At 44.4% G+C, this 26,487-nt stretch overlaps 1 protein-coding gene across 6 annotated transcripts in view; it reads right to left on the bottom strand.

Moving 5' to 3' along the window:
* Positions 1-1,421: 1,421 nt before the first annotated feature.
* TEDC2 (tubulin epsilon and delta complex 2) overlaps positions 1,422-26,487 on the bottom strand; it is a 96,236-nt gene continuing 71,170 nt past the window's right edge. For 3 of the 6 annotated variants that reach the window (XM_073636624.1, XM_073636626.1, XM_073636625.1), the window contains 3 exons: positions 18,598-18,696; positions 8,182-8,372; positions 1,422-2,732 (listed from right to left, as the gene is read on the bottom strand). In XM_073636624.1, coding sequence (XP_073492725.1) covers positions 2,592-2,732; positions 8,182-8,372; positions 18,598-18,696 — 431 coding nt within the window. In that variant the 3' untranslated portion in view covers positions 1,422-2,591. The remainder of the gene's footprint in view (positions 2,733-8,181; positions 8,373-18,597; positions 18,697-26,487) is intronic. The other 3 variants (XM_073636621.1, XM_073636623.1, XM_073636622.1) reach the window with 1 other exon arrangement.

A 26,487-nucleotide genomic window follows, 5' to 3' on the forward strand; every position in this document is an offset into this window, starting at 1 on the left:
CAACGTGACGTTCATGTTTTGCGATCATTTTGCGTTCAGCCAATCATCATAGTACAGAGTGTGACACATTATTGAACTTACATTTTTTAGACTGTTCTGTGGCCGAAAAGTTCTCCCAATCCTCATGGTAGAGTCTTGCTACCTTTAACCATGCTCGGACTTGCTTGCCTTGGTCTTTGGAGATCAGATCCCTCACATCAGAAATTGCAGGGCGCTCACATACAAGTTGGATGCGTTGTTCATTGTTGAGAGCATCCCTCAGTCTCTTGGAAGCCGTCTTTCCTGCACTGTGAACACAGCTGTACAATGTGCCTGCTAGGAGGTGATTTGGGAGGGGACAATGCTTGGAAGAGACTTTGAGCTGCAGGGATGGGCTGAGCCACAGGTACACAGCAGAAAATGGAATGAGAATGGAGTATAGGGTTAAAAACAAAATAACTGTGAAGTCGCAAAGATAAGGCAACGAAACAACTTCCTTGCGACTTGTGTTTTTAACATTGCAGTCTATGGCACTCATGTCACAAGGAAGACATAGAAAAGTAGCGCAGGAACTTTTTTTTTTTTTTTTTTTTGCTGCATCGCAGCAATTAAAATGGCACCCATTGAATGAATGTGTTTCGACTTGTCAAGCGGCTGTGTCGCACATCACAGCCAATAGACTTGCATCTACCACCGTAAGCTGTAAAAGTATACAGTTCAAACGTTTATACTGCATATTTCTTTGCTTAAAAAACACTTTCAAAAACCATTTACTTTTACTCTTAAAAATTATTCATAAATAAGTCAAATATATGAAAAACACTACACATTGCCTTTAAAGTAAATTTGACTTCCTGATCTTTGTTTTTCTTCCAGATGTACTTTTTGGGGATCGGTAATATCTCTGATTGTACTGAAGCAAGTGGGCCACTTGTAAGAGCCATACCCCTTCAAATTATTGATAATCATCAAGAAGACCCATCTGTGCCATGTGATCAACTGTGACAGCAAATCACAACAAAACAAAAAAAAAATGCCTGAAAACATAAAATGTAAAAAAAATAAAAAATAAAAATAAAAAGGAGATATTTATAATCTTCCCCAGAGTAGTACAATGTTGGTAACATAGCAAAGTGTTAAAAAAAAAAAAATATATATATATATATATATATATATATATATATATATATATATATATATTATATCTATCTATATACACACACACATACACACACTTTTTTTCTGTCACCAGTGTCCTGATCACCGCCATATGACGTCGCTGTACTGCACTTGTGACAGTATGTAAAAAAAAAAAAAAAAGGAAAAAAAACACATTTCATACTAATACTTCACTTTCCAAAAAAAAAATTAGAACTTCAAAAACTTGCCATGCCTCTTACTAAATACCTTGGACTGTCTACATTCCAAAAAGGGGGTCATTTGGGGGATATTTGTACTGTCCTGAGATTTTTGGGCCTCAAGAAATGATAGGCTGTCAGTACATCAGGACTAATCAGTTTTAAGATATATACCATAGTTTGTAGACTGTATAACTTTCCTACAGACTAAATAATATACACCGATTTGGGTTATTTTTACCAAAGAAATGTAGCAGAATATATTTTGGCCTAAATTTATAAAGAATGATTATTTATTTGCAAAATTTTATAACAGAAACAAAAGAAAAATGTGCTTTTTGTTTTTGTTCAATATTTTCAGCCTTTTTTCGTTTATTTAGCAAAGAATAAAAACCCCAGAGGTGATTAAATACCACCAAAAAGAAAGCTCTATTTGTGTTAACAAAATGATAAAAAAATGTAGTTTGGGTACAGTGTTGCATAACCGCACAATTGTCGTTAAAAGTGCGACAGCGCTGAAACCTAAAAAATTGGTCTGGGCAGGAAGAGGCTAAAAGTGTCCAGTATTGAAGTGGTTAAAGTGAACATTTCCATGATCAGTTAGGGTTGACACCTCATCCCTTTAGCCCACAATCACATTTAGCGCGATTTGACATGTCAAATGGAAGGCCAAATCGCAGCCTATTGCCGGCAACGGCACTGTCCCAATCGGTGCCACGCCGACTTTGCACTACTTTTGGCGACTTCGGGGGCGATTTCAATAGACATCTGTGCATGAACCTGTACAGATATCTTTCAGATCGCCCCCGAACTCGCACTGAAATGCAGTTCAGCTGAAATTGCACGCTTTCAAACACGCGTTCAGTGTATATGTACCCTTAAACCCAAGCACATATGAATTACACAGGTTCTGAGGCTAATTTAATGCAGATAAGGCATCAAGAGAGTTTAATTACCACCTTAATCAGCCAGAGAACCCGTGTAATTAATATGTGTTCAGTTTTAAAGGGATGAGGTGGCAACCCTAACATCGGTCTGTGTTGTCTGTCAAACTATTGTCCGGAAACACTTATACAAAAATATATATATTCATGATCCTTGATACATAATCTCTGATGACGGGTCATGATCATAGTAAATATGGAATCCTTGTGTATATACATGGCTTCATATCCCGCCTTTGGAAGCAGATGTGTATCCAGGCCAGTTCTTGGTTCTCCTCTGGTGTGGTCCGTTCCATGTGGTTGGTGTTGGTCAGCCGTCATCATGGACCAGTACCGGGAAGGTGTCTCCCCCTTCACACAGCTGGGTGTAGATCGCTCTAAGCAGTACATAGGAGGGCGAGGAGCTCTGACACTGCGATTCAGCCTCAGCCAGCAGCTCTTCGCTCAGCACCTGCGACAGATCACAGCATTACTCTAATGGCTTTTTTCCAGGCTAAGGTGGTAAGCAGCAATTAAATATCATTAACATGAATAAAGTGAATCCATCTGTGCTGGAGGCTTGACAACAATCATATAAATGATAGCAAAAGTTGCAAGCTACAGTATATGAGTCTAGAAAGCAAAGAGAAAAAAGGAGAGCAGAGGAACAAACAGAAAAACGAGAAAAGCGGTCTGGAAGTAAAAAGTTTTGTTGACAAAAAAAAAAAAAACATTCCCCTCTGGGAAAGAAAATTGCATAATTTATGGCCTGCCTAATAGACCCCTGATGGCTGCATAAAAAAGGCCCGTTACTGCCCAAAGCTAAGAGTACCCCACCCCCCAAAAAAAAAAATCATTATATAGGGGATTATACAATGAAAACTAAAATATTTGGCAAAAAAGTGTAAAAAATGTGTTACACCCAACGCATGTAAACCCCCCCCCAAAAAAAATATTTGAGGCCCCCCCATGCATGTATTATTATACAGGATTTACATAGCGCCAACAGCTTGCGCAGCTCTTTACAACATGTGGGCAGACAGGACATTTATAATACAATTCAATACAGGAGGAATCAGAGGGCCCTGCTCGTTAGAGCTTACAATCTAGAAGGATGAATGTAAATATCTGTGTCGGGGTGACTATGCATGAAAACCTTGATTGTGAAACACATTACATATTGCAGCATACTGGAGTGAGAGCAATAATTCTGGGGCTGTTATTCATGGCTAACTCTACACTGAAGACCTGCAGGGGCTTTTAAAGTGTTGCCTATGGAAAATAGAATTATTGACATTTCCAGGGCACATGCTGTTTAAGGCCTTGAAATGTTGGGTATCTATTCACTTGGCACAACCTCGCCATTTACATTTTACCCAAATATTTGCTAATATATTGTGTGTGTGCCCTTTAGCGTATTTTTTTTACTGAAATTTTGTGTTTTTTTACATGGTTGCGCTAATATGTGACATAAAAAATTGCAAATCACCACTATATTATTCTCCAGGGTGACTGCTTTCAGAAAATATAGGTTTAGGGGTTTTAGCTAATCTTCAGACCTAAATTATTTTTTAAAACGTGTGAAAAACACAAAAAACAAAAACACAAAACTGATCTGGCAGTGAATGAGTTACGGCAACAGACCTCAAACTGGAATTTCTTCATAAATTTGTATTCCTGTTCTTCTGGTGATTTGAGGATCTAACCAGGAGATTGTTTATGTAATGTATTTAATCTTCTCTGGTGCAGAAACTTGTCACTGCACGAAAATCAATTTTGCCTTTGTGGTTAGTAAATCTGTGCAGTCATTGTTTGCTGCAGCTTATCCAGGTCCCCCACCATAGGGACCTGTGGTGGATGTCACACATTATCAGGACAAGGAGCTGTGTGATCCTGCGGTAACCTGGTGCCCGGCGGTGGGTAGATGTGTGCAGAATTCTCATCAGTTCTAGACATTTTGTACTGGGCTGCTTAAGGGACTTCCTGTCTTTAGACATTTAGACTGCACAGCTGTATATTCCATAGAGAGAACAGATAAGAGAAGCCTCCTGGAGAATCAGTAAAAGAATACAGATCTGTGGTCGCAGTACAGAGAAACTGTAATTAAAATGACCTCATACAGCTGCTCATTGGATACAAAGACCAGCAAAATGCATGGTATAGCAAATAATTGACCATTAAATTGACTTGCCCATATTCCTGGGTCCAAGAAAGCGATTTCACTCTCAGATGTGGGTGAACAGCGTAAAACTTTTTATTTTTGTTGTTCTAAAAAAATTGTGTATTTGAAACAAATACCCTTTTTTTTGTTTTTTTAAGTCTTCACCTTTTTTTTTTTTACACTTTGTTGTAATCTTAGTGCTGCTTATCTCCTGCAGCCCTTTTCTGTCTACATCAGGCATGTCCAAAGTCCGGCCCGCGTTCCAGGTTAAATGCGGCCCCCTGGCAATTTGGATATATATTATCTATATATATCTATATATCCATCTATCTTATATACATACATTTTTCAGAGAATACGAATGATAACACAAAAACTTTTTTCACTCATGGTTAGTATTTGGCTGAAGCCATTTATTATTAATCAACTGTGTTTACTCTTTTCAAATCATAATGAAAACAGAAACTAATCAAATGACCCTGATCAAAAGTTTACATACCCCAGTTCTTAATACCATGTATTTTTTAACATCAATGACAGCTTGAAGTCTTTTGTGGTATTTGTGGATGAGGCTCTTTATCTTCTCAGATGGTAAAGCTGCCTATTCTTCTTGGCAAAAAGCCTCCAGTTCCTGTAAATTCTTGGGCTGTCTTGCATGAAATGCACGTTTGAGATCTCCCCAGAGTGGCTCAATGATATTGAGGTCAGAAGACTGAGATGGCCACTCCAAAACCTTCACTTTATTCTGCTGTAGCCAACGACAGGTCGATTTGGCCTTGTGTTTTGGATCATTGTCACATTGGAATGTCCAAGTATGTCCCATGTGCAGCTTCCTGGCTGATGAATGCAAATGTTCCGCCAGTATTTTTTGATAACATACTGCATTCATCTTGCCACCAATTTTGACCAAATTTCCCGTGCCTTTGTAGCACACACATCCCCAAAACATCAGCGATCCACCTCCGTGTTTTACAGTAGGAATGGTGTACCTTTCATCATAGGCCTTGTTGACTCCTTTCCAGATGAACAGTTTATGGTTGTGGCCAAAAAGCTCAATTTTGGTCTCATCACTCCAAATTACTTTGTGCCAGAAGGTTTGAGGCTTGTCTCTGTGCTGTTTGGCGCATTGTAATCGGGATACTTTGTGGCATTTGCGTAGTAATTGATTTCTTCTGGTGACTCGACCATGCAGCCCATCTTTCTTCAAGTGCCTCCTTATTGTGCATCTTAAAACAGCCACACCACATGTTTTCAGAGTCCTGTATTTCACCTGAAGTTATTTGTGGGTTTTTCTTTGCATCCCGAACAATTTTTCTGGCAGTTGTGGCTGAAATTTTAGTTGGTCTACCTGACCGTGGTTTGGTTTCAACAGAACCCCTAATTTTCCACTTCTTGATTAGAGTTTGAACACCGCTGATTGGCATTCTCAATTCCTTGGATATCTTTTTATATCCCTTTCCTGTTTTATACAGTTTAACTCCCTTTTCCCGCAGATCCTTTGACAACTCTTTTGCTTTCCCCATGACTCAGAATCCAGAAACGTCAGTGCAGCACTGGATGAAAGATGCAAGGGTCTGTCAGGAGTCCAGAAACTCATTGAATTTTTATACACACACACTAATTACAAGCAAACAGATCACAGGTAAGGATGGTTACCTTTAATAGCCATTCAAATCCCTTGTTATCAGGCCAAAATCACCAGGGTATGTAAACTTATGAGCACAACTGTAAAATATATTATATACACACATACACCGTATTTATCATTCTGGCAGCCTCAGAGGGGTCAGGGAGGGGGCGGGATGAGTGCCATCAGATTACATACAGGAGAATCTCCTGTTTACTTGGCGGTCTCCGTAATAGGAAGTCCCATCTCCTGGGCTGGCATTGGACGACTGTTCTGTCTATTATAGGAGGCCGGACTTTGCATTAAGAGGCCACCCAGTAAACAGAAGATTCTCCTGTATGTAATTTGTTGGCGCTGGTCCCGCCCCCCTCCCTGTCCTCTCTGAGATGGGCATCAATCAGGCTGCACTGATGGCAATGGTGAGGCTGTATTCATGACAGTGGTGAGCAGTGCTGTGTCTTAGCCTAGGCCAAGACACGGGGGCCGCCCCCATAAAACGGACCATGACTGATTCTGTCAGCTTAACTGATGGAGGCGGAGCATAATGCTCCGCCTACCCACCTCTGCAGTCCAGCTCGGGGAGTCGGGACGTGTCTCTCTCTGGTTACCAGAGGAGGAGGAGCGAGAGAGAGGACGATGACGACGGCGGGAACCCTCTGGTAATTGGTTTAAAAACTTGTATACCGTAACCCAGGCAGCTTTAGTAATGCAGCCACTGAGCCCCCAAACACAGCCACCGGGCCCATCAAACGCAGCCACCGGGCCCATCAAACGCAGCCACCGGGCCCATCAAACGCAGCCACCGGGCCCATCAAACGCAGCCACCGGGCCCATCAAACGCAGCCACCGGGCCCATCAAACGCAGCCACTGTGCCCAAACGCAGCCACCACGCCCATCAATTGCCACCACGCCCATCAATTGCCACCACTGTGCTATCAAATGCAGCCACTGTGCCCATCAAACGTAGTCACTGTTTCCATCAAACGCAGTCACTGTGCCCAAGAAACGCCACCACTGTGCCCATCAAACAAAGCCACTGTGCCCATCAATTGAAAGAGGAAGGGGTGTGGTTTACAGATGACAGGGTGTGTCTTAAATAGGAAGGGGTGTGGCCTTGAGAGGAAGGGGTGGGTCATATTTAAATGAGGGGGCGTGATTAACATTATATTGTAAAGCGCTGCGTAAACTGTTGGCGCTATATAAATCCTGTATAATAATAATAATCCCCATCCTTCCATGTCACTTTGCTTTATTTTGTTGAGAATCACTTTGAAAAACAACGCCCTAGCATTTCTGGCTGTGGCCATCTTGAGTAAGGGCAAATGATTTATGTAGCATTTACTTCCTGGAATCCATATGCCCTTAGCATAAGCATGTATGCAGAAGTGTGTTCTTAGCTACGAAAAAACCCTCCTCCTCTCCTCCTGAGGACTCCTGGGTTACTTACTCCTGGGATGAATGACAATTTGCCTAGGCAAGAAACCAGGACGTATCTTAAGAAATGCAAAAAAAAAAAAAAAAAAAAAAACTTTTTTATTTACTAATGCCAGCAGCATGGGGATTAAAAATAATAAATGTTGCTTGAGAGAGAGTGAAGTTCCACTTTAAAGCAGAACTAAAGCCTCATTAAGAAGAATAAAAAAAAAAAAAAAAAAAGAGCTCCTTATTGCAGAGAAAGAAACCTACCAGACTTCTTTCTAGCACAGCTCCTGTGTGCCGGGATGACTGAACTCTTGCGTATTCACAAAAATGGCATCATTCCACTCCAGCCAGTGAAGACAACTGCAGCCTGGCACCTGGAAGAAGCCAGGTAGAAGATGCCAGCACCAGCAAGGGACATTGGACCGTTGAAGCAAGAGGTAAGTACCGTAGACTTTAGTTCCGCTTTAAAACTAGTGTGTGCTTTTATTAAGAAACAAATGCATACATTTGTGTTATTTTTACATGTCTGAAGCTCATCTTTAATAATACATAACATTAGAAGACAGATAGAAATGGAGAGAAGCAGAGGAGGAGACACAAGGGAGAAGCAAAATAATAATAAAAAAAAAAGTATAGACCGATAAGCGCTGACTTGTGCGATATAATCCAACAGAGAGGATTCTCCATACCATGTAATGGTCTCATGTTACCTTTTGTAAATAGATCTTCTGCTGCAGCTCCCGCACTCGGAGATGAGTGCTAGTCAGCTCACGAAGTTCATCCGGATGGCTGTACACGAGTACAGGAGGCAGGGTGCAGAATTCAGAGGGACAGCCCGCCATGTCTGAGCTGTCAATGTCAATAGAAAGCTTCTCACACCATTTCTTGTATTGCTCTGCAACTAAATAGGGAAAAAGGAGTAGGCAATACAGTAAAACCTTGGATTGCGAGAACAATTAGTTCCAGAAACATGCTTGTAATCCAAAGCTCTCGTATATCAAAGAGAATTTTCACATAAGAAATAATGGAAACTCAGATGATTCGTTCCACAACCATTTATTCATAAGGACTTCAGTTTAATGTCCATATAAAAAGATTATAGCAATGTGATTGTGTAACCATAAAATGTCCATCCACAAATGGAAGCCTCCACAAGAGGATTAGAAGCAAAATCCAACAGGAGCTACAGAGTATAAAAGAAAAGAGAAGCGCCTCTAAGTGTAGCAATATGGTTACATTTAATGAAGGTGCAACATTTAGCAACTCACATGATTGATGATTAAAATAGGCACATCTAAGTATGTAGGCATCCAGGGTAAAGCTGTCCACATAGACCATCCTCCGCACTGCCTCCTCTCACCGCTGTCAGTCTGCAATCGTGACCGGGAAGACTACCCTGCAGTAGAGAGATCTGAAAGGGAGGCTTGAACCGCTCGTGGAGCGCAGTGTGGAAGGGACGACGTTGATGGCTGTGAGGAGGATGGTCTATGTGGACAGCTTTACCCCGGATGCCTGCATACTTAGCTGTGCCTGTTTTAATCATCAACTATGTGAGTTGCTAAATGTTGTACCTTCATTAAATGTAACTGTATTGCTACACTTAGAGGCTCCTCTCTTCTCTTTTATACTCAGTTGTGACATGACACTACTATAGCAAGACATCGCTTGTATATAAAGTCAAAATTTAATTTAAACATTTTGCTCATCTTGCAAAACACTCTCAAACCAAGTTACTCTCAAATAGGGTCTTTATGTTCGGGTCGAACATGAGTGCAACTCGAACATTGGCTGTTCGCCCATTCGCCGAATAGCGAACAATTTGGGGTGTTTGCGGAAAATTCAAAAGCCGCGGAACACCCTTTAAAAGTCTACGGGAGAAATCAAAAGTGCTCATTTTAAAGGTTAATATGCAAGTTATTGTCATAAAAAGTGTTTGAGGACCCGGGTCCTGCCCCAGGAGACATGTAATCAATGCAAAAAATGTTTAATTTAAAGTGATTTTAATAATGCATAAAGTGAAACAATAAAAGTGTAATATTCCTTAAAATTTTGTACCTGGGGGGTGTCTATAGTATGCCTGTAAAGTTTCACGTGTTTAGAACAGTCTGACAGCAAAATGACATTTGTAAAGGAAAAAAGTTAACTTGAAACTACTCACGGCTATAATGAATTGTTGGTCCGGCAATACACATAAAAGTTCATTGGTAAAAACGGCATGGGATTCCCCCACAGGGGAACCCCGAACCAAAATTAAAAAAAAAAAAAAGAATGCGTGGGGGACCCCCCAAATTCCATACTAGGCCCTTCAGGTCTGGTATGGATATTAAGGGGAACCCCGCACCAAAATAAAAAAAAAAAAAAAAAAAAAAAAAAGGCGCGGGGGTCCCTCTCAAAATCCATACCAGGGTCTGGTATGGATTTTAAGGGAAACCCCGCGCCAAAATTAAAAAAAAAAAAAAAAAAAGCGTGGGTTCCCCCCAAAAATCCATACCAGACCCTTATCCGAGCATGCAACCTGGCAGGCCGCAGGAAAAGGGGGGGGGGGGGGGGACGAGAGAGTGCCCCCCCCCAACCGTACCAGGCCACATGCCCTCAACATTGGGAGGGTGCTTTGGGGTAGCCCCCCCAAAGCACCTTGTCCCCCTGTTGATGGGGAGCAGGGCCTCATTCCCACAACCCTTGCCCGGTGGTTGTGGGGGTCTGCGGGTGGGGGGCTTATCGGAATCTGGAAGCCCCCCTTAATAAGCGGACCCCCAGATCCCGCCATCCCCCCCTGTTTGAAATGGTAAAGGGTACATTGTACCCGTACCATTTTACAAAAAAAGGGTGAATATGGTAAAAAAAAAAAAAAACAACACACGCCGTGTGAGAAGTCCTTTATTAAAAAATAAAAAAATAAAACTGTCCCACGTAGTCCATTCACCTCCGCCGACAGGCCGAAAAAAAATAAAAAAAAATAAAGAAGATCTGCCTTCATGGTAAGCACACGCCATATGACGCGTCCACGCAGGTGACAGCTCTTTTAAAACTGTGGGCTCTTTTAAAACTATGGCTTTCCCGTAGCGTCAAAGGGGGGCAGACCGGGTGACACACAGAAATTAAACAAATCCTCCTACCCAAGGTGTACCCCTTTATCTGCAGCCCTCTCTCCTCTACAGCCAAAGTGCAGAATTTATACAGCTTGTCTGAGTTTTCAGAAAACAGGGGGTGGGGAGCTGCATATACATTCCACAGAGCTCAGAGTGAAAGCTGAATTGAGGAAAGGGACACATCCCCCTTTACACAGCACACAGGAACAGTGCTGAGGCTGTCAATCACAGGCTGTGTGCTAGAGATCCCTTCCCTGTCATCTTTTTACCGCTTGGTTTTAGGAAATCTTGTGAGAAATTACTCATGTAGATAGCATGGGAAAAGGGGGGGGGCATGTGAAAATAGCAGTGTATGGGGGGGTATTTAAAGGGGAGGTGAGAGTGATGTGAACGGGGAGCAAGATTTGTTACTGGGAGGGGTAAAGGGGAACATTGCTGTGTCGGGTGATCTAAGGGGGGCAGTGCTTGGGGGGGGGGGGGGGGGTGATGTGGGACAAGTGCTATGGGGGAGATGTAAAGGGGGGGGCAAGTGCCGTGGGGAAGGGGGTGATGTAAAGCGGGAGTAAATGCTGTGGGAAGAAAGAAAAAAGGGGGGGGCATATGTAATGGGGGGCAATGCAGGCATTGCTTGGGGGCGTGATGTAAAAGGGGGGGAGGGACAAGTGCTGTGGGGGAGGAGAAATAAAAAAAGGGAGGCAGTGCTGTGTGGGGGGAGGGGGAGATATAAAGGGGGGGGGCAATTCTGCGTCAAGTGATGTGAAGGGAGGCATTGCTGGGGGGCGGGGGGTGATGTAAAGGGGGGCATGTGTTGTTCGAAGAGGAGAAATGTAAAGGGGATGGCAAGTGCTGTGGGGGGGGGATGTAAAGGGGGGGCAGTGCTGTGGGGGAGGTGATGTGAAGGGGGGTAGTGCTTTGGGGGGGTAGATGTGATGTAAAGAGGGGTAAGTGCTGTGGGGGGAGATGTAAAGGGGAGCAATGCTGTGTCGAGTGATGTGAAGGGATGCATTGCTTTGGGGGGGGGGGGGTGATGTGAAGGGTGGTAGTGCTTGGGGGGGGGGGGATGTGATGTAAAGAGGGGTAAGTGCTGTGGGGGGAGATGTAAAGGGGAGCAATGCTGTGTCAGGTGATGTGAAGGGAGGTATTGCTGGGGGGGGTGATGTAAAGGGGGGCAAGTGCTGTGGGAGGGGAGAAATAAAAAGGGAGGCAGTGCTGAGTAGGGGGAGATGTAAAGGGGGGCCAGTGCTGGGGGGGAGATGTAAAGGGGGCATTACTGTGTCAAGCGATGTGAAGGGAGGCATTGCTGGAGGAGGTGGGGGTAATGTAAAGGGGGGAATGTGCAGTGGGAGGGGAGAAATAAAAAGGGAGGCAGTGCTGAGTAGGGGGAGATGTAAAGGGGGGCAAGTGCTGTGGGGGAAGATGTAAAGGGGGCAATGCTGTGTCAAGTGATGTAAAGGGAGGCTTTGTGGGGGGTGGGGGAAGATGTAAAGGGGGGCAGTGCTGTTGGGGAGGTAATGTGAAGGGGGAAGTACTTTGGGGGAGGGGAGATGTGATGTAAAGAGGGGCAAGTGCTGTGGGGGGAGATGTAAAGGGGAGCAATGCTGTGTCGAGTGATGTGAAGGGAGACATTACTTGGGGGGGTGATGTAAAGGGGGGGCAAGTGTTGTGGGGGGGGGAGTGATGTAAAAGGAGGCAATTCTCTAGGGGAGGTGATGCAAAGGGGGGTAGTGCTGTGGGGCATATGTGATGTAAAGAAGGGCAGGTGCTGTGGGAGGGGTGTGATGTGGTGGTGGGTGTAAAGGGGAGGGAGTGATGTGGAGGGTGTAAAGGGGAGGGAGTAATGTGGGGGCGGTGTAAAGGGGAGGGTGTGATGTGGGCAAGGGTGTAAAGAGGGAGTGATGTGGTGGGTGTAAAGGGGAGGGAGTGATGTTGGGGGGGTGTAAAGGGGAGGGAGTGATGTGGGGGGGTGTAAAGGGGAGGGAGTGATGTGGGGGGGGTGTAAAGGGGAGGGAGTGATGTGGGGGGGGTGTAAAGGGGAGGGAGTGATGTGGGGGGGGTGTAAAGGGGAGGGAGTGATGTGGGGGGGGGGTGTAAAGGGGAGGGAGTGATGTGGGGGGGGTGTAAAGGGGAGGGTGTGATGTGGGGAAGGGTGTAAAGAGGGAGTGATGTGGTGGGTGTAAAGGGGAGGGAGTGATGTTGGGGGGGTGTAAAGGGGAGGGAGTGATGTGGGGGGGGTGTAAAGGGGAGGGAGTGATGTGGGGGGGGGGGTGTAAAGGGGAGGGAGTGATGTGGGGGGGGTGTAAAGGGGAGGGAGTGATGTGGGGGGGGTGTAAAGGGGAGGGAGTGATGTGGGGGGGGTGTAAAGGGGAGGGAGTGATGTGGGGGGGGGGTGTAAAGGGGAGGGAGTGATGTGGGGGGGGTGTAAAGGGGAGGGAGTGATGTGGGGGGGGTGTAAAGGGGAGGGAGTGATGTGGGGGGGGTGTAAAGGGGAGGGAGTGATGTGGGGGGGTGTAAAGGGGAGGGAGTGATGTGGGGGGGGTGTAAAGGGGAGGGAGTGATGTGGGGGGGGTGTAAAGGGGAGGGAGTGATGTGGGGGGGGTGTAAAGGGGAGGGAGTGATGTGGGGGGGGTGTAAAGGGGAGGGAGTGATGTGGGGGGTATAAAGGGGAGGGAGTGATGTGGGGAGGGTGTGTAAAGGGGAGAGAGTGATGTGGGGGGGTGTAAAGGGGAGGGAGTGATGTGGGGGGGGTGTAAAGGGGAGGGAGTGATGTGGGGGGGTGTAAAGGGGAGGGTGTGATGTGGGGGGGGTGTGTAAAGGGGAGGGAGTGATGTGGGGGGTGTAAAGAGGAGGGAGTGATGTGGGGGGGTGTAAAGAGGAGGGAGTGATGTGGGGGGGTGTAAAGTGGAGGGAGTGATGTGGGGGGGTGTAAAGGGGAGGGAGTGATGTGGGAGGGGGTGTGTAAAGGGGAGGGAGTGATGTGGGGGGGTGTAAAGAGGAGGGAGTGATGTGGGGGGGGGTGTAAAGGGGAGGGAGTGATGTGGGGGGGTGTAAAGAGGAGGGAGTGATGTGGGGGGGTGTAAAGGGGAGGGAGTGATGTGGGAGGGGGTGTGTAAAGGGGAGGGAGTGATGTGGGAGGGGTGTAAAGGGGAGGGAGTGATGTGGGAGGGGGTGTAAAGGGGAGGGAGTGATGTGGGAGGGGTGTAAGGGGAGGGAGTGATGTGGGAGGGGTGTAAGGGGTGGGAGTGATGTGGGAGGGGTGTAAAGGGGAGGGAGTGATGTGGGGAGGGGGGTGTGTAAAGGGGAGGGAGTGATTGTGGGGGGTGTAAGGGGGGGGAGTGATGTGGGAGGGGTGTAAGGGGGGGGAGTGATGTGGGAGGGGTGTAAGGGGAGGGGAGTGATGTGGGAGGGGGGGGTGTAAGGGGGAGGGAGTGATGTGGGAGGGGGTGTAAAGGGGGGGGAGTGATGTGGGAGGGGATGTAAGGGGAGGGAGTGATGTGGGAGGGGTGTAAGGGGAGGGAGTGATGTGGGAGGGGGTGTAAAGGGCAGGGGAGTGATGTGGGAGGGGTGTAAAGGGGAGGGAGTGATGTGGGAGGGGGTGTAAAGGGGAGGGAGTGATGTGGGAGGGGGTGTGTAAAGGGGAGGGAGTGATGTGGGGGGGGTGTAAGGGGAGGGAGTGATGTGGGAGGGGTGTAAGGGGAGGGGAGTGATGTGGGAGGGGTGTAAAGGGGAGGGAGTGATGTGGGGGGGTGTAAAGGGGAGGGAGTGTGTGGGGGGGTGTTAAGGGGAGGGAGTGATGTAAGAGGGGGGTGTAAAGGGGAGGGAGTGATGTGGGAGGGGGTGTAAAGGGGAGGGAGTGATGTGGGAGGGGGTGTGTAAAGGGGAGGGAGTGATGTGGGAGGGCGTGATGTGGGGGGGGGGTGTAAAGGGGAGGGAGTGATGTGGGGGGGTGTGTAAAGGGGAGGGAGTGATGTGGGAGGGGTTGTAAAAAGGGGAGGGAGTGATGTGGGAGGGGGTGTAACGGGGACGGGCAGTGATGTGGGAGGGGGGGGTGTAACGCGGGAGGGAGAGTGATTGTGGGTGGGGGGTCTGTAAAGGGGAGGGAGCTGATGTGGGAGGGGTGTAAAGGGGAGGGAGTGATGTTGGGGGGGTGTAAAGGGGAGGGAGTGATGTTGGGAGGGGTGTAAAGGGGAGGGAGTGAGTGTGGGAGGGGAAGGGTCACTGGACACTAATGTGAAGAGGAGACTGATGTGAAGTGGGGGGCTGTGATGTGCAGAGGACTGAGGACATTTATTTAAGAACGGGATTGCGATATAACATGAAGGGGCTGCGATGGGACGGATCAGAGACATTGCAAAAACATATGATTCAGACCTTTGCTGCAAAAATAATGTACTGAGTAGGACCTCCATAAATTTTAATTTAATACCCCAATCTATACTATTAGCGTAGATAGGGGAATCAATTGATTTTTTTTCTCATGCAGCCGAATAAGAGAAAAGTTGAGCTGTGTATGGAGGCGGATAGCATTGTGTATTGCAGTACTGCTCGGCTAGGGTAATGCTGTCCCTCCCAGTCTGAACGCTCCTGTGCTCGGTTTACAAGAGTCTGATAAGATATATTCCTCTATTAGTGTACATTACAAAAACATTTCATGATTGTAATGAATACATAAGTGAATTAAATGTTTTCTTCCTTATTTTCTGCCTGGAGGAGTCTAGAGTAAAAATACTTTTTTGCATAAGATCCATATCATAGCTCCGTAAAATAACCGACATCTTGAACACAATATATTCTCTAACATCTAACAAAGGAGGTTTCATCATCCATGAAAAAAATCCTCAAATCTGTAAAATGCGGCATTAAGGATAATCAATTTGATTGTGGAGTGGAAATAAATCTACCAAGCTGTCATTAAAATTAGTGGTTTGTTTGAAATCATGGGAGTGACAGCAGCTGACATGCTATTGATTTCCATTTTATGATCCACTGTGATTAGCTAGTGCCATAGAGCTGGGTGATGCAGCAGATGTTTTTTCCATTCATTTTCTGATAGAACCGACGACAAACCTCTTATGAAATGTGCGCTCTAAAGATTAATTGCACCTTTGTAATTGCAGCCTCCAACCTCCAGTCACCTGTCCCTGATCCAGCAACATAATCGCTCACTAGATTGCACAGTCACTTGTCACATTCTTCCTCTCCTCCCATTCATTCCTATGGTGTAGTCTGGACAATGAGCTCCACTGGGATGAATGGAGGTACAGAGGGTCCTTGCTTGGAAGAATTCGACAAGCCATCTAGTGAGCGTCATCTCTCTAGATCTGGGACAGATGAGTATAAAAACGGGGGCTACCATATAAATGTGACTGCACCAGAATGTCGCACTTCATTTTAAAGACCAATTGAACATTCAGATTAAATCAGCTAAATGCATTTTTAGGTGCATAAAACTGAATGTGTGCAAAATTCAGAAAGCAGCCGCCGAGGCCTGGAGTAGAAAATCCTGTCCCCTGCCAGCATGTTATACAGAAAGACCCTTGTTCTCTATGCGGGAGCAGTGGTCTCTCTGCATGGTCCAACACAGCCCCTGCGGAGTCAGATCTATAGCTCTGCAATCAACAAAGCTCCCTGCTGATTAAACAGCTATATACACTATATTGTCAGAAGTATTGGAAACACCTGCCTTTACACGCACATGAACTTTAATAGCATCCCAGTCTTAGTCCGTAGGGTTCAATATTGAGTTGGCCCACCCTTTGCAGCTATAACAGCTTCAACTCTTCTGGGAAGGCTGTCCACAAGGTTTAGGAGTGTGTCTATGGGAACGTTTGACCATTCGTCTAGAAGCGCATTTGTGAGGTTAGGCACCGATGTGGACGAGAAGGCCTGGCTTGAACTCTCCGCTTTAATTTCATCCCAAAGGGGTTCTATCGGGTTGAGATCAGAACTCTTCTGTGTAGGTCAGTCAAGTTCCTCTACCCCAAACTCACTCATCCATGTCTTTATGGACCTTCCTTAGTGAACTGGTGTGCAGTCATGTTGGAACAGGAAGGGGCCATCCCCAAACTGTTCCCACAAAGTTGGAAGCATGAAATTGTCCAAAATGTCTTGGTATGCCGATGCCTTATAAGTTTCATTCAATGGAACTAAGGGGCCAAGCCCAAACCCTGAAAAACAACCCCACACCATGATCCCCCTCCACCAAATGATTTGGACCAGTGCACAAAGCAAGGTCCATAAAGACATGGATGAGCGAGTTTGAGGTGGAGGAACTGGCCTGCACAGAATCTTGACCTCAACCCAACAGAACACCTTTGGGATGGATTAGAGCAGAGACTGAGCCAGGCCTTCTCATCCAACATCAGTGCCTGACTTCACAAATGTGCTTCTAGAAGAATGGTGAAACATTCCCATAGACACACTCCTACACCTTGTGGACAGCCTTCCTAGAAGAGTTGAATGTGGTGTCCCAATACTTTTGACAATATAGTGTATGTCTGAATCAGGGAGGCATGTTGGACCTCTGCACAGAGACCACTGCTTTCACACACAGACCAAGTGGCCTTCTCTACAGCATTTCTGCATAGGCATTTTTTCCCAGGGCTGTGGCTGCTTTTTACACAAACTGAACTGTAAGACATTGTACACCATTTGTTTTGATACACTTAATGTATTTAGCGGCTTTGTTATAATCTTGTTGCTTTCAAAATGGCACCCCATCCCTGATTGGATATAGTCTAAAAACAAGGAGTGGGACATTATATAGATACCATAACAGAGTGGAAAATTATATTGCTTTAATCAATACGCTTAAAAATATAAAAGTATAAAAAGATTGGAATGAATTACATCAAGGGTTTATATAGCATGTGTACATTCCATCAAATAAAGATGACTTCAGTATCCTTCTGTAAAAAACACCTCAACATGTTTCAACTCATATAGCCTTCATCAGGAGGTAAACAGTACATTAAAGTACCCAACGATGCATACATAAAAGAGAGGATGCAGATCCAAGGAAAACCCTAGAGCAGGGATATGCAATTAGCGGACCTCCAGCTGTTGCAGAACTTCATGTGCCATGAGACATAGCAAGACTCTGACAGCCACAAGCATGACAACCAGAGAGAGAGGCATGATGGGACTTGTAGTTTTGCACTAGCTGGAGGTCTGCTAATTGCATATCCCTGGCCTAGAGGACAGGTCAGATGTGATGTAAGAGATGCCAAGTCCAGCCACATCCTCAGAGTAAAGAGGGAATGGTAACTTAGTATATACAGAGGGAAAGCCTAAGGCGGTAAAACTCATGAAGTTCTCAACCTCTGATACAGATGAATAATGACAAGAGGACATGTAGGTCCACCACAGTGGTCTCAAACACAGCCCAGCACATGCATTACCTACATAAAGTCCCACTCCAAGCTTTTAGACTTTAGCAGTTTTAAGCTGAAAATTCAGTTGGGCTTTAACTTTTTCTAATTAGAAGAAGCTGTATAGCATGTGAAAAGTAGCCTAGGAGCTCCACCTACTGTAACTTAGGCTATTTTTTTCACACATTTTTATTATTTCAAATTTAGCCGTTTAAAAAAAAATTAACTATTTTTGTATTTTATTTGTATTTCTGACCATATTAAAGAAAATAGCACAAAAACTGCTCTATATTACCCTTAAAGTGAGCGCTTTTCTTGTCTTCAGAGCTATAAATCACACCAAATAGAACATTTTACAGAACATCTCACATTTTTTGTTACTTATTGCATCTTCAAAAAAAAAAAGTAGCTTTATGTAGTCCCTTCTCAGTCACCGTCAAACATCTGAAAGTATTTTTTTTTTCAAGTGAGCAGCCTGTTACATATTGCACTGTAATTTTCAGCTCACATTTTTAGATAAATTGGCTTTTTACCACTCTGTATTTATGAAGCAGATGGCGACCTCTTGTCCTCCAGATGATGGATAGCGTTGTAATAGGTTTGTGAGGAGACCGATTGCGCAACAAGATAGGACAGAATGTCTGGCCTGATAAAAAGGCCCATTACTTACCCAGCTCGAGTTTCTGTAGCTCGCAATGAGATTTGGCTACTTCATCTTGCATCGCTTCCAGCATCAGCAGCGAACGATAATGTTGCCAGTGAGCCGGACCTTTAGAAACCAGAGAAATGTCAGATTTGGAAACGTCATCAAACTATGACCCTTCAAAAATGTCAAAAGAATTACCAGAATATGCAACCTGTACATGATTCTATAATCAGATGCCCTAGTATCCTTCTTGGACAATAAGATGACAAATAAGAAAGCAAGCATATATCTTCAACAATAAAGTAAATGTTTATTTGTCACAGTTCCCCTCCCTTCCTCCCATGCATGCTTTATCACCAAGAGGAACCCTTGAAATCATTTTCAAGTTTTGGGGAACCCTTTCTTAAACCAATTAATTGGGGGCTGTGGAAAAATGCTCCTTACATTGGAGCACAGTAAGAGGAATGCCCCTCCTACAGTAGTGGTCAGATTGACACCATTACAGATCCTTGGTGTCATGCAGATGGCTCTGCCAAGTGATGTTGGCTCCAAACTATGTGGACACCAGAGGTCAATCACAGCACAAGAAACTATAAGCAAACCCTGGAGGAACCCCAAGGATTCATTGAACCCTAGTTGTGAGCGGCTCCTCTATAAACTCAGAGCAAAAAGAACAAAACCTATCTATGGTCATAGTCAGATCAAGGCGTTGCCATAAAGTACACAACACTTAGTGCGGTACCATTAATCCCCCCCCCCCCCAGAAGTCTGAGGACATGCTGGACCTCATGCACTCACAGTATAAAGATGCAAAGGACTCTGTAATAGGTTGTAAGTGTATTGATATTGTTATATTTGTGCTTTGTTAAATTTTGAAAATCAATAAATACCAACTTTAAAAGAAATGATGCAGAAAGTGGTGCTGATGTAATCAAGACAATGTCGCCTCTGTATCCTCAAGGGCACCCACTGTTGGAGGGCATGCAAAAAGGATTTTGCATGTCATATGACTGGCCTGAAAACATTGAAAAATGGTAAGTAGAGAAAAACATAAAATATTGCCTGGAAAGAGGAGGGCATTGGAGCCCAGAGTTGGGTTTTAATCCCCTGAACTATAAACAGGCAAGAAGAGGGGTTCCCAGATAACGATAAAAGGAATGGTGTGGCCTTCTGCCACGTGGTGTTGGCACTATAAATGCGCAGGCACCATAATTTGGCAGGCGAGTCCATCACAGGTCCCCTACGAAACTCTGAAGGAACCCTAGATAAAAATGGCTGCTTTGTGAACTTTGTGAGCAACAAAAAGTGTGATGAGATTTTTAATGAAGGTCGCATCCAGTGTGCAATCGAAACAAAACAAAATTATGGTCAATTCAAATCCACGTCTAATATGCTGTAAAATGATTGCCCCTAATGATGTCATTTGTAACAAAATGCGTAGGGCGGAGCTGGAAGTCTTAACATCACCACACATATGTGATAGGAATTCAGGATACTGTAGTTTGTTGGATGCCGATCTTGCAATACTTGTAAGTGTTTTTACATCATCACCATTACAATAAATGCTGAATTGAGGATTTTACGCTATGCAAGCTTTGTGCTCTTTTTTTCTACTTTCCCAGAGTATCGGTCTTGGGAGGGGCATATGGGCTGGGGAAACAACAGATCCTTATGTATCACTAACTATGGGGCATAAGTGTACTAGTGCTTTTGGCTTTCCATATACTGAGAGTCACGTGTTCTCTGGTGAATGAAAACATGTGATTTTTTTGGAGCTAGCACTGGGTGTTTTCACATATTAAGACAGTTTAAAGACACTGAACTTGCTCCCTTCTTTCAAGGACTTTGGTGCACAGACTCTATAAGCTTATTTTGATTTATTGCTAGTAGGCGCATTTGATTATTGTTTTTCACATTGTGGCACTAATATAATTCAATTTTTGATGCATTTAATAATCACGGAACGATTTTGTAATTGTAAAATAAGCATTACGGCAACACATGGTAACAAATGGCACTTTTGTATGGTGCCATTAAAGGGGTTGTAAACCTTTGTGGTTTTTCACCTCAATGCATTGAGGTGAAAAACCTCTTGCAGTGCAGCAGCCCCCCAGTGCCCCCGTTTTACTTACCTGAACCCTCTTTTTCTCGCCGGGGGGACCCCAGAAGTCGAGGTCCAGGGCTACTCTGTGCAAAACGAGCTGCACAGTGGAGGTATGACATGTTTGTTATTTTAAATAAATAAAAAAAACAAACCCTTACAATCACTTTAATTATACCCCGGAAGTCTGAGGGCATACTGTGAGTAAAGGACCTTGTGGGCCCCTCTGAGGTGTCACCTCAGAGTCCTGCACTCATTTAGAGTGATGCAGATAGTGGCACTGAGGTAATCAAGTTAATGCCTCTCTCTGCATCATTGAGGATCGCCAACTCTTGGAGAATAGGTGAAGAAACCATAAATGTCACGTGACTGGTCTGAAGACTCAGGAAACCGGTAAGTAGAGAAGTACGAAAAAGCATAAAATGGAGGCTGGTTGAGGAGAGAAGCCTGGAGCACGGAATTGGATTTTAATCTCCTGAACTACAAAAACAGGCAAAGAAAAGGGGTTCCCAGATTAATCGATCACAGGACTGATGTGCCTTCTGCCCAACAAAGCTCAGATAGAAGACTGAAGTACTGAGCAGATAACCTGTGCTCCCGGTATGCTTTCAAGGCTTCATTTTCTATCTTCATTGGAGCATCATAAAATAAAAACACCCTCACACATAAATCTATATTGCATTATTAATAATAATAATAATATAAAAAATTGGCTTAAATCAGATCGTATTAATCTAGTAGCATCAGGATATGAATATAGGAGTATGAAAGAAATTGAACATCTCCTGCCACCTGCTCTTTGGTCCGCATTTGAGGGTTAAGAACATGCTGTACGCTTCCTGCCTGATTGAACCTAATGGAACCTCAGCGGGCTACAATTTAGGTGGGACGAGCAGCATGAGTCACGCCATTTCTTTAATGCCACAGCACAAAATGAATCCGCCGTACACTTGAGAATAAAAAGTGAACTTCGAGAAATCAGCCAAGTGGCGGTCACAGTGACACAAGCCGAGAGTGATGAACTATCTAGCGAGGAACGAGAAAGTAGAACAGCCTAAATATTCCCCATGTCCTCACATAATGCAGGTCCCTGAGCAAGGGGGGAATGCTAGCTTTGTTAAGAAAAAAAATCTATATAAAATTATTGCTACCCAAGCCAGAAAAACAGAAAAAAAAAAAAAATCTTTCTTGCAACCCTAACCCCCCCATTTACTGTTACTAGCTCACTGCCTTTCCCAGCTTGAGGTCTAAATACAGGCAGCCTGTTGCATGGCTTATGGCTTTCCAAGCTTTGTTGATAGACAAATTATCTTTGGCTCAGTAGATGCAATACATGCTAAAGAGATGCTGGGAAAAGCACTGTTTATTACTACACCACTGGGACTGATCAGGTGGTTTCAGCAGGCTTCACCTGTGATCCCACCAGTAACACACTGGCACAGTATGACAATGCTTACTTATCATACTGTATCTACAGAGAAGCAGAGTTGTTACCCTAAGATTAGACTCCAGAACACCTCCCCTCACACTCTGCATAGCATGGATGGAAAGGGGTGTTTTGTAGTCCACAGAGAGAGCAAAGAACAAATGGGTGAACTTAGATAGCAGTGTAGGCATAAAGCCTGTTCCACACTTCTAAACTGAGAGAAGGGAGCAGATCCTTCTACTAATTAAAGTGGGGTGCAAGCTTATTTGTTAATTAGAAGTGATCTGCTCGGTTTTCTATGGCATTTCTATAGAAAGCAAGAGTTTCTATTATAATGGCACAGGAAGCTTTATTTCCCCAATGTAACTGATAACAGCACAGGCAAAGAGAAAAGGAAGTTATTATTAGGACTTCTAGCAAGATATACAGGTATTAATTCATCCAACAGATATAACAAAATGCTTTCACTTGTATACTTAATATAGAATAATAAAAAGGGATCTGGGAAGTTCATTGTTGGGTCTACATACACGTTAAAGCCTTAAAGGGGAGGTCCACCCTAAAAAAAAAAAAAAAAAAAAATGCATAAAAAAATTCCTAAAAAAAAAAAAAAATTTTTTTTAAACTTACCTGAAATGGCTGTTGCTAGGCAGTCTTCCTAATCTGCCTCTTCCTACTCCGCGGTGATGTTCAGTCTTCTCCTCCCCGCGTTGTCTTCTGGGGAATGGGGCGCGGTGTCTTATGATAACTGTGTGTGTCCCACAACAATCGCGTCCCATTCACAAAGCGCTGCGCGACTTGCACATGCGCAGTAGGAAACGGGCAGTGAAGCCGCAAGGCTCCACTGCCTGTTTCCCTTAGTTCGAATGGTGGTGCCAGGACCCGCGAGCCGAGGGACGGGTCGGCCTCGGGCGGCCGACATTGCGGGCACCCAGGTAAGTGTGATTATTAAAAGTCAGCAGCCACAGTGTTTGTAGCTGCTGACTTTTACATTTTTCTTTCCCCGGCCGGAACCCCCCTTTCAGCCCTGTACACACGGGCCAAATATCGGCTGGTTTAATAGAAACTGGTCGACATTAGGCCCGTGTGTATGGCAGCCGGTTTCTGTCGAAGGGGCATGACCTCACACTTCCAGGATACATCAACGAAGCCACAGCGAGAATAAAAAAGGTTGTTCATGGTTGACAACCATCCACAGTGATGAACGTCTGTTAAAGAGACCTTGTCAGCTTGACTTAAGTGCACTGTGCAACTTGGGATCTTTATCCAGCTTACCAAAAAGCAAAAAGGACAGGCTACACAATGTAGACTTGGAATCATTAGTAAGACCTCATTTGGATTATGCAGTTCAGTTCTGGGCACCAGTTCACCAAAAGGATATTGGAGAACCGGAGAAAGTGCAGAGAAGGGCAACCAAACTGATTAGAGGCATGGAGGAGCTCAGCTATGAGGAACTGAATTTATTCTCTCGAGAAGAGGAGATTAAGGGGGGATATGATCGACATGTATAAATACATAAGTGGTCCATATAGTAAACTCGGTGTAGAGTTATTTACTTTAAGGTCATCACAGAGGACAAGGGGGCACTCTTTACAACTGGAGAAGAGATTTAACCTCCACATACAGAAAGGCTTCTTTACAGTAAGAGCTGTGAAAATGTGGAATACACTTCCTCAAGAACTATTTCTGGCCAGCTCAGTAGGTCGTTTTTAAAAATGAAAAAATATAAATGGATACTACCATTTAGCAGTAATAACGCCACGGGTAGCTGATCCAGGGATTATCTGCTTTCCTCCTGGGGGAGCACAAAGGAATTTCTCTCCACTGAAGCAAACTGGGCTATGCTCAATAGGGTTTTGCCTTCCTCTAGATCACTGATGGTGAACCTTGGCACCTCAGATGTTTTGGAACTACATTTCCCATGATGCTCAACTACATTGCAGAGTGCATGGGCATCATGGGAAATGTAGTTCCAAAACATCTGGGGTGCCAAGGTTCACCATCACTGCTCTAGATCAACTGTGGGTATAGAATTGTTTTCTTAATATCTATTTTCTCTATAGGTTCAACTAGATTTACTTGTGTATTTATTCAAACTACGTAAGTGAACTGGACTTTATTGGTAGTCTTTCTCATGCTGGTGTGATGGCAGTGGAGCTGTACCCTTGATAAATCAATGGCAGTGATGTCACTATCCCACGACCAGCATGCTGCCTACTTGTGCTTGAGGATTGTATCAAGATCTACATTTCAGCTCCCCACACTATCCATGGGGTTCATCCATTTATTTGGAACCATCTGTATTAACGATGCACGGTTGTAATCAACTGTTTACCAATACTTTATGTACAAGTCAATTTTAATCATGTTCTTTTTTCTTAATAAATTGTTATTTTAATATAAATGTGGCCTAATCCTTGGATACCGAGACAGTCCTAATTTCTCTAACATACCAGGGGCATGTTTGGGGCAGCCCTAGGTATTCTTTTCCAATATCTTTCTTGTGCTAAAGACGGCCATTACTGCATATGGTGGCCATGGAGGAAAAAATTAAAAAAAGACTGCATTCACTTATAGAGTACACCAGGCCACAATTTAGATTAAGGGCTCATTCACAGGATGTATAGTGACTTGTCTTTCTCCAGTGTGGAAAAATGCAGGTCACCGCATAGTGTGAAGAAGCCCTTAATCTAAACTGCGCTAGGGTACATAGAAAACAATTATTTTCTTATGAAAATGTAAAATAAAAGACCATGTTCACCACACCTTCAAAATGTAGGGAGGTTAAAGCAGCCATCTAATGTTTGGGTATTACAAACATAAACAAGATTTTTTTTTACAGAAAAAAAAAGACAGTGCTATACCCCAAACTACTAATACATCCCACTGGACGTCACCGGACAGCAGTACAACACATTATATGACACTTCAAATAAATAAATAAATGTATACAGGTATATATTATATACATATATACACATACACACACACACACACACACACACACACACACACACACACACACATGCACCACTTCCCCAGAAAATTATTGCAATTACAAATGTTTAGGCATTTTCATGTTTATTTCTTTTGTATGTATTGGTATGACAAAAAAAGTGGAATAACAAAAAGCCAAATCCGACACATTCCATGCAAAACTCCAAAAATGGACTGGACAAAATTATTGGCACCTTTAAAAAAAAAAAAAAATGTAAGCAATAATTACATTCCAAGTTTGTGATGCCCCTGTAGTTTGTAATTAAACTCACCTGTATCAATTAACAGGTGCTGACATTATAGAAATTACACCGGCAACCAGTTAAAATTGTGAAAAATTGACTCAACCTTTCTGTTGTGTGTGTCTGTGTGCTACACAGAGCATGGAGAAGAGAAAGAGCAGCAAAGAAATGTCTTAGGGTTGAAAAACAAATTGTTCAAAAGCATAGACAGACAATCTCAAGGGTACATGTCCATCTCCAGAGATCTCAGATGTTCCTGTGTCCACTGTGTGCAACATTGTCAAGAAGTATACAGCCCATGGCACTGTAGCTAATCTCCCTGGACACAAGAGAAAAATTGTTCAACGACTTACCTGAGGAAGCCAAAATCCATTTGGGAGAATGTGCTGTGGACAGATGAAACAAAATTACAGATTTTTGGTAAAGCCCATCATTCTACTATTTTCAGAGGAAAAAAAAAAAAAAAAGAGACAGGCCTTTAACCACTTGACGCCCTCGCTATAGACGAAAGATGGCTACAGCACGGGCTTCAAATGCCAGGAGGGCATACATGGACGTCCTTCTGTTCAAGCAAGGCCCGTGTGCCCCCTAGGGACTCAGCTGATCACAGAGCAGGGTAAAGGCCCAATAAAGAAAAGAAGAAAGCCTTTAACCGACTTCTGTTAGAGCAGTGGTTCTCAACCTGGGGGTCGGGACCCCCTCGGGGGTCGAATCACTTTTTTCCAGGGGTCACCAAATCCTGGGCTGTTCCTGAAGCTTGCACCACTCTCCCAGACTTTTCGCGGCCGCCCAGCTGGGCTGTTCCTGGAGCCCGTGGTCGCCCACCCAGCCTCTTGGCAGCCACCCATTCAGTTCACGGCATGGCTGGGGGCCAGAGACTAGAAGTCAGCTGACTGGTGAAGAATGTGAAGTGAGAGGGGCTGGAGGAGACCCTATCTTCTGATTTTGGCATAGGTGTCACTGCTGCGAGACACCACAAAGTCGGAGACACAGTGAGTAACACTACCTGTGATTATAGTTGCCATTAAAAGTCCCCACTACAGTTCTCAGATCAGCAGATGACCTTGATCAAGAGCACCTAAGTTGGATGATCAGAACTCCCCCGAGCACTGCCACTCATCCCACCCCCATCAGCACTGCCACTCATC

This window comes from Aquarana catesbeiana, linkage group LG06 (assembly GCF_042186555.1).
Source record: "Aquarana catesbeiana isolate 2022-GZ linkage group LG06, ASM4218655v1, whole genome shotgun sequence".
Lineage (NCBI taxonomy): Eukaryota > Metazoa > Chordata > Amphibia > Anura > Ranidae > Aquarana > Aquarana catesbeiana.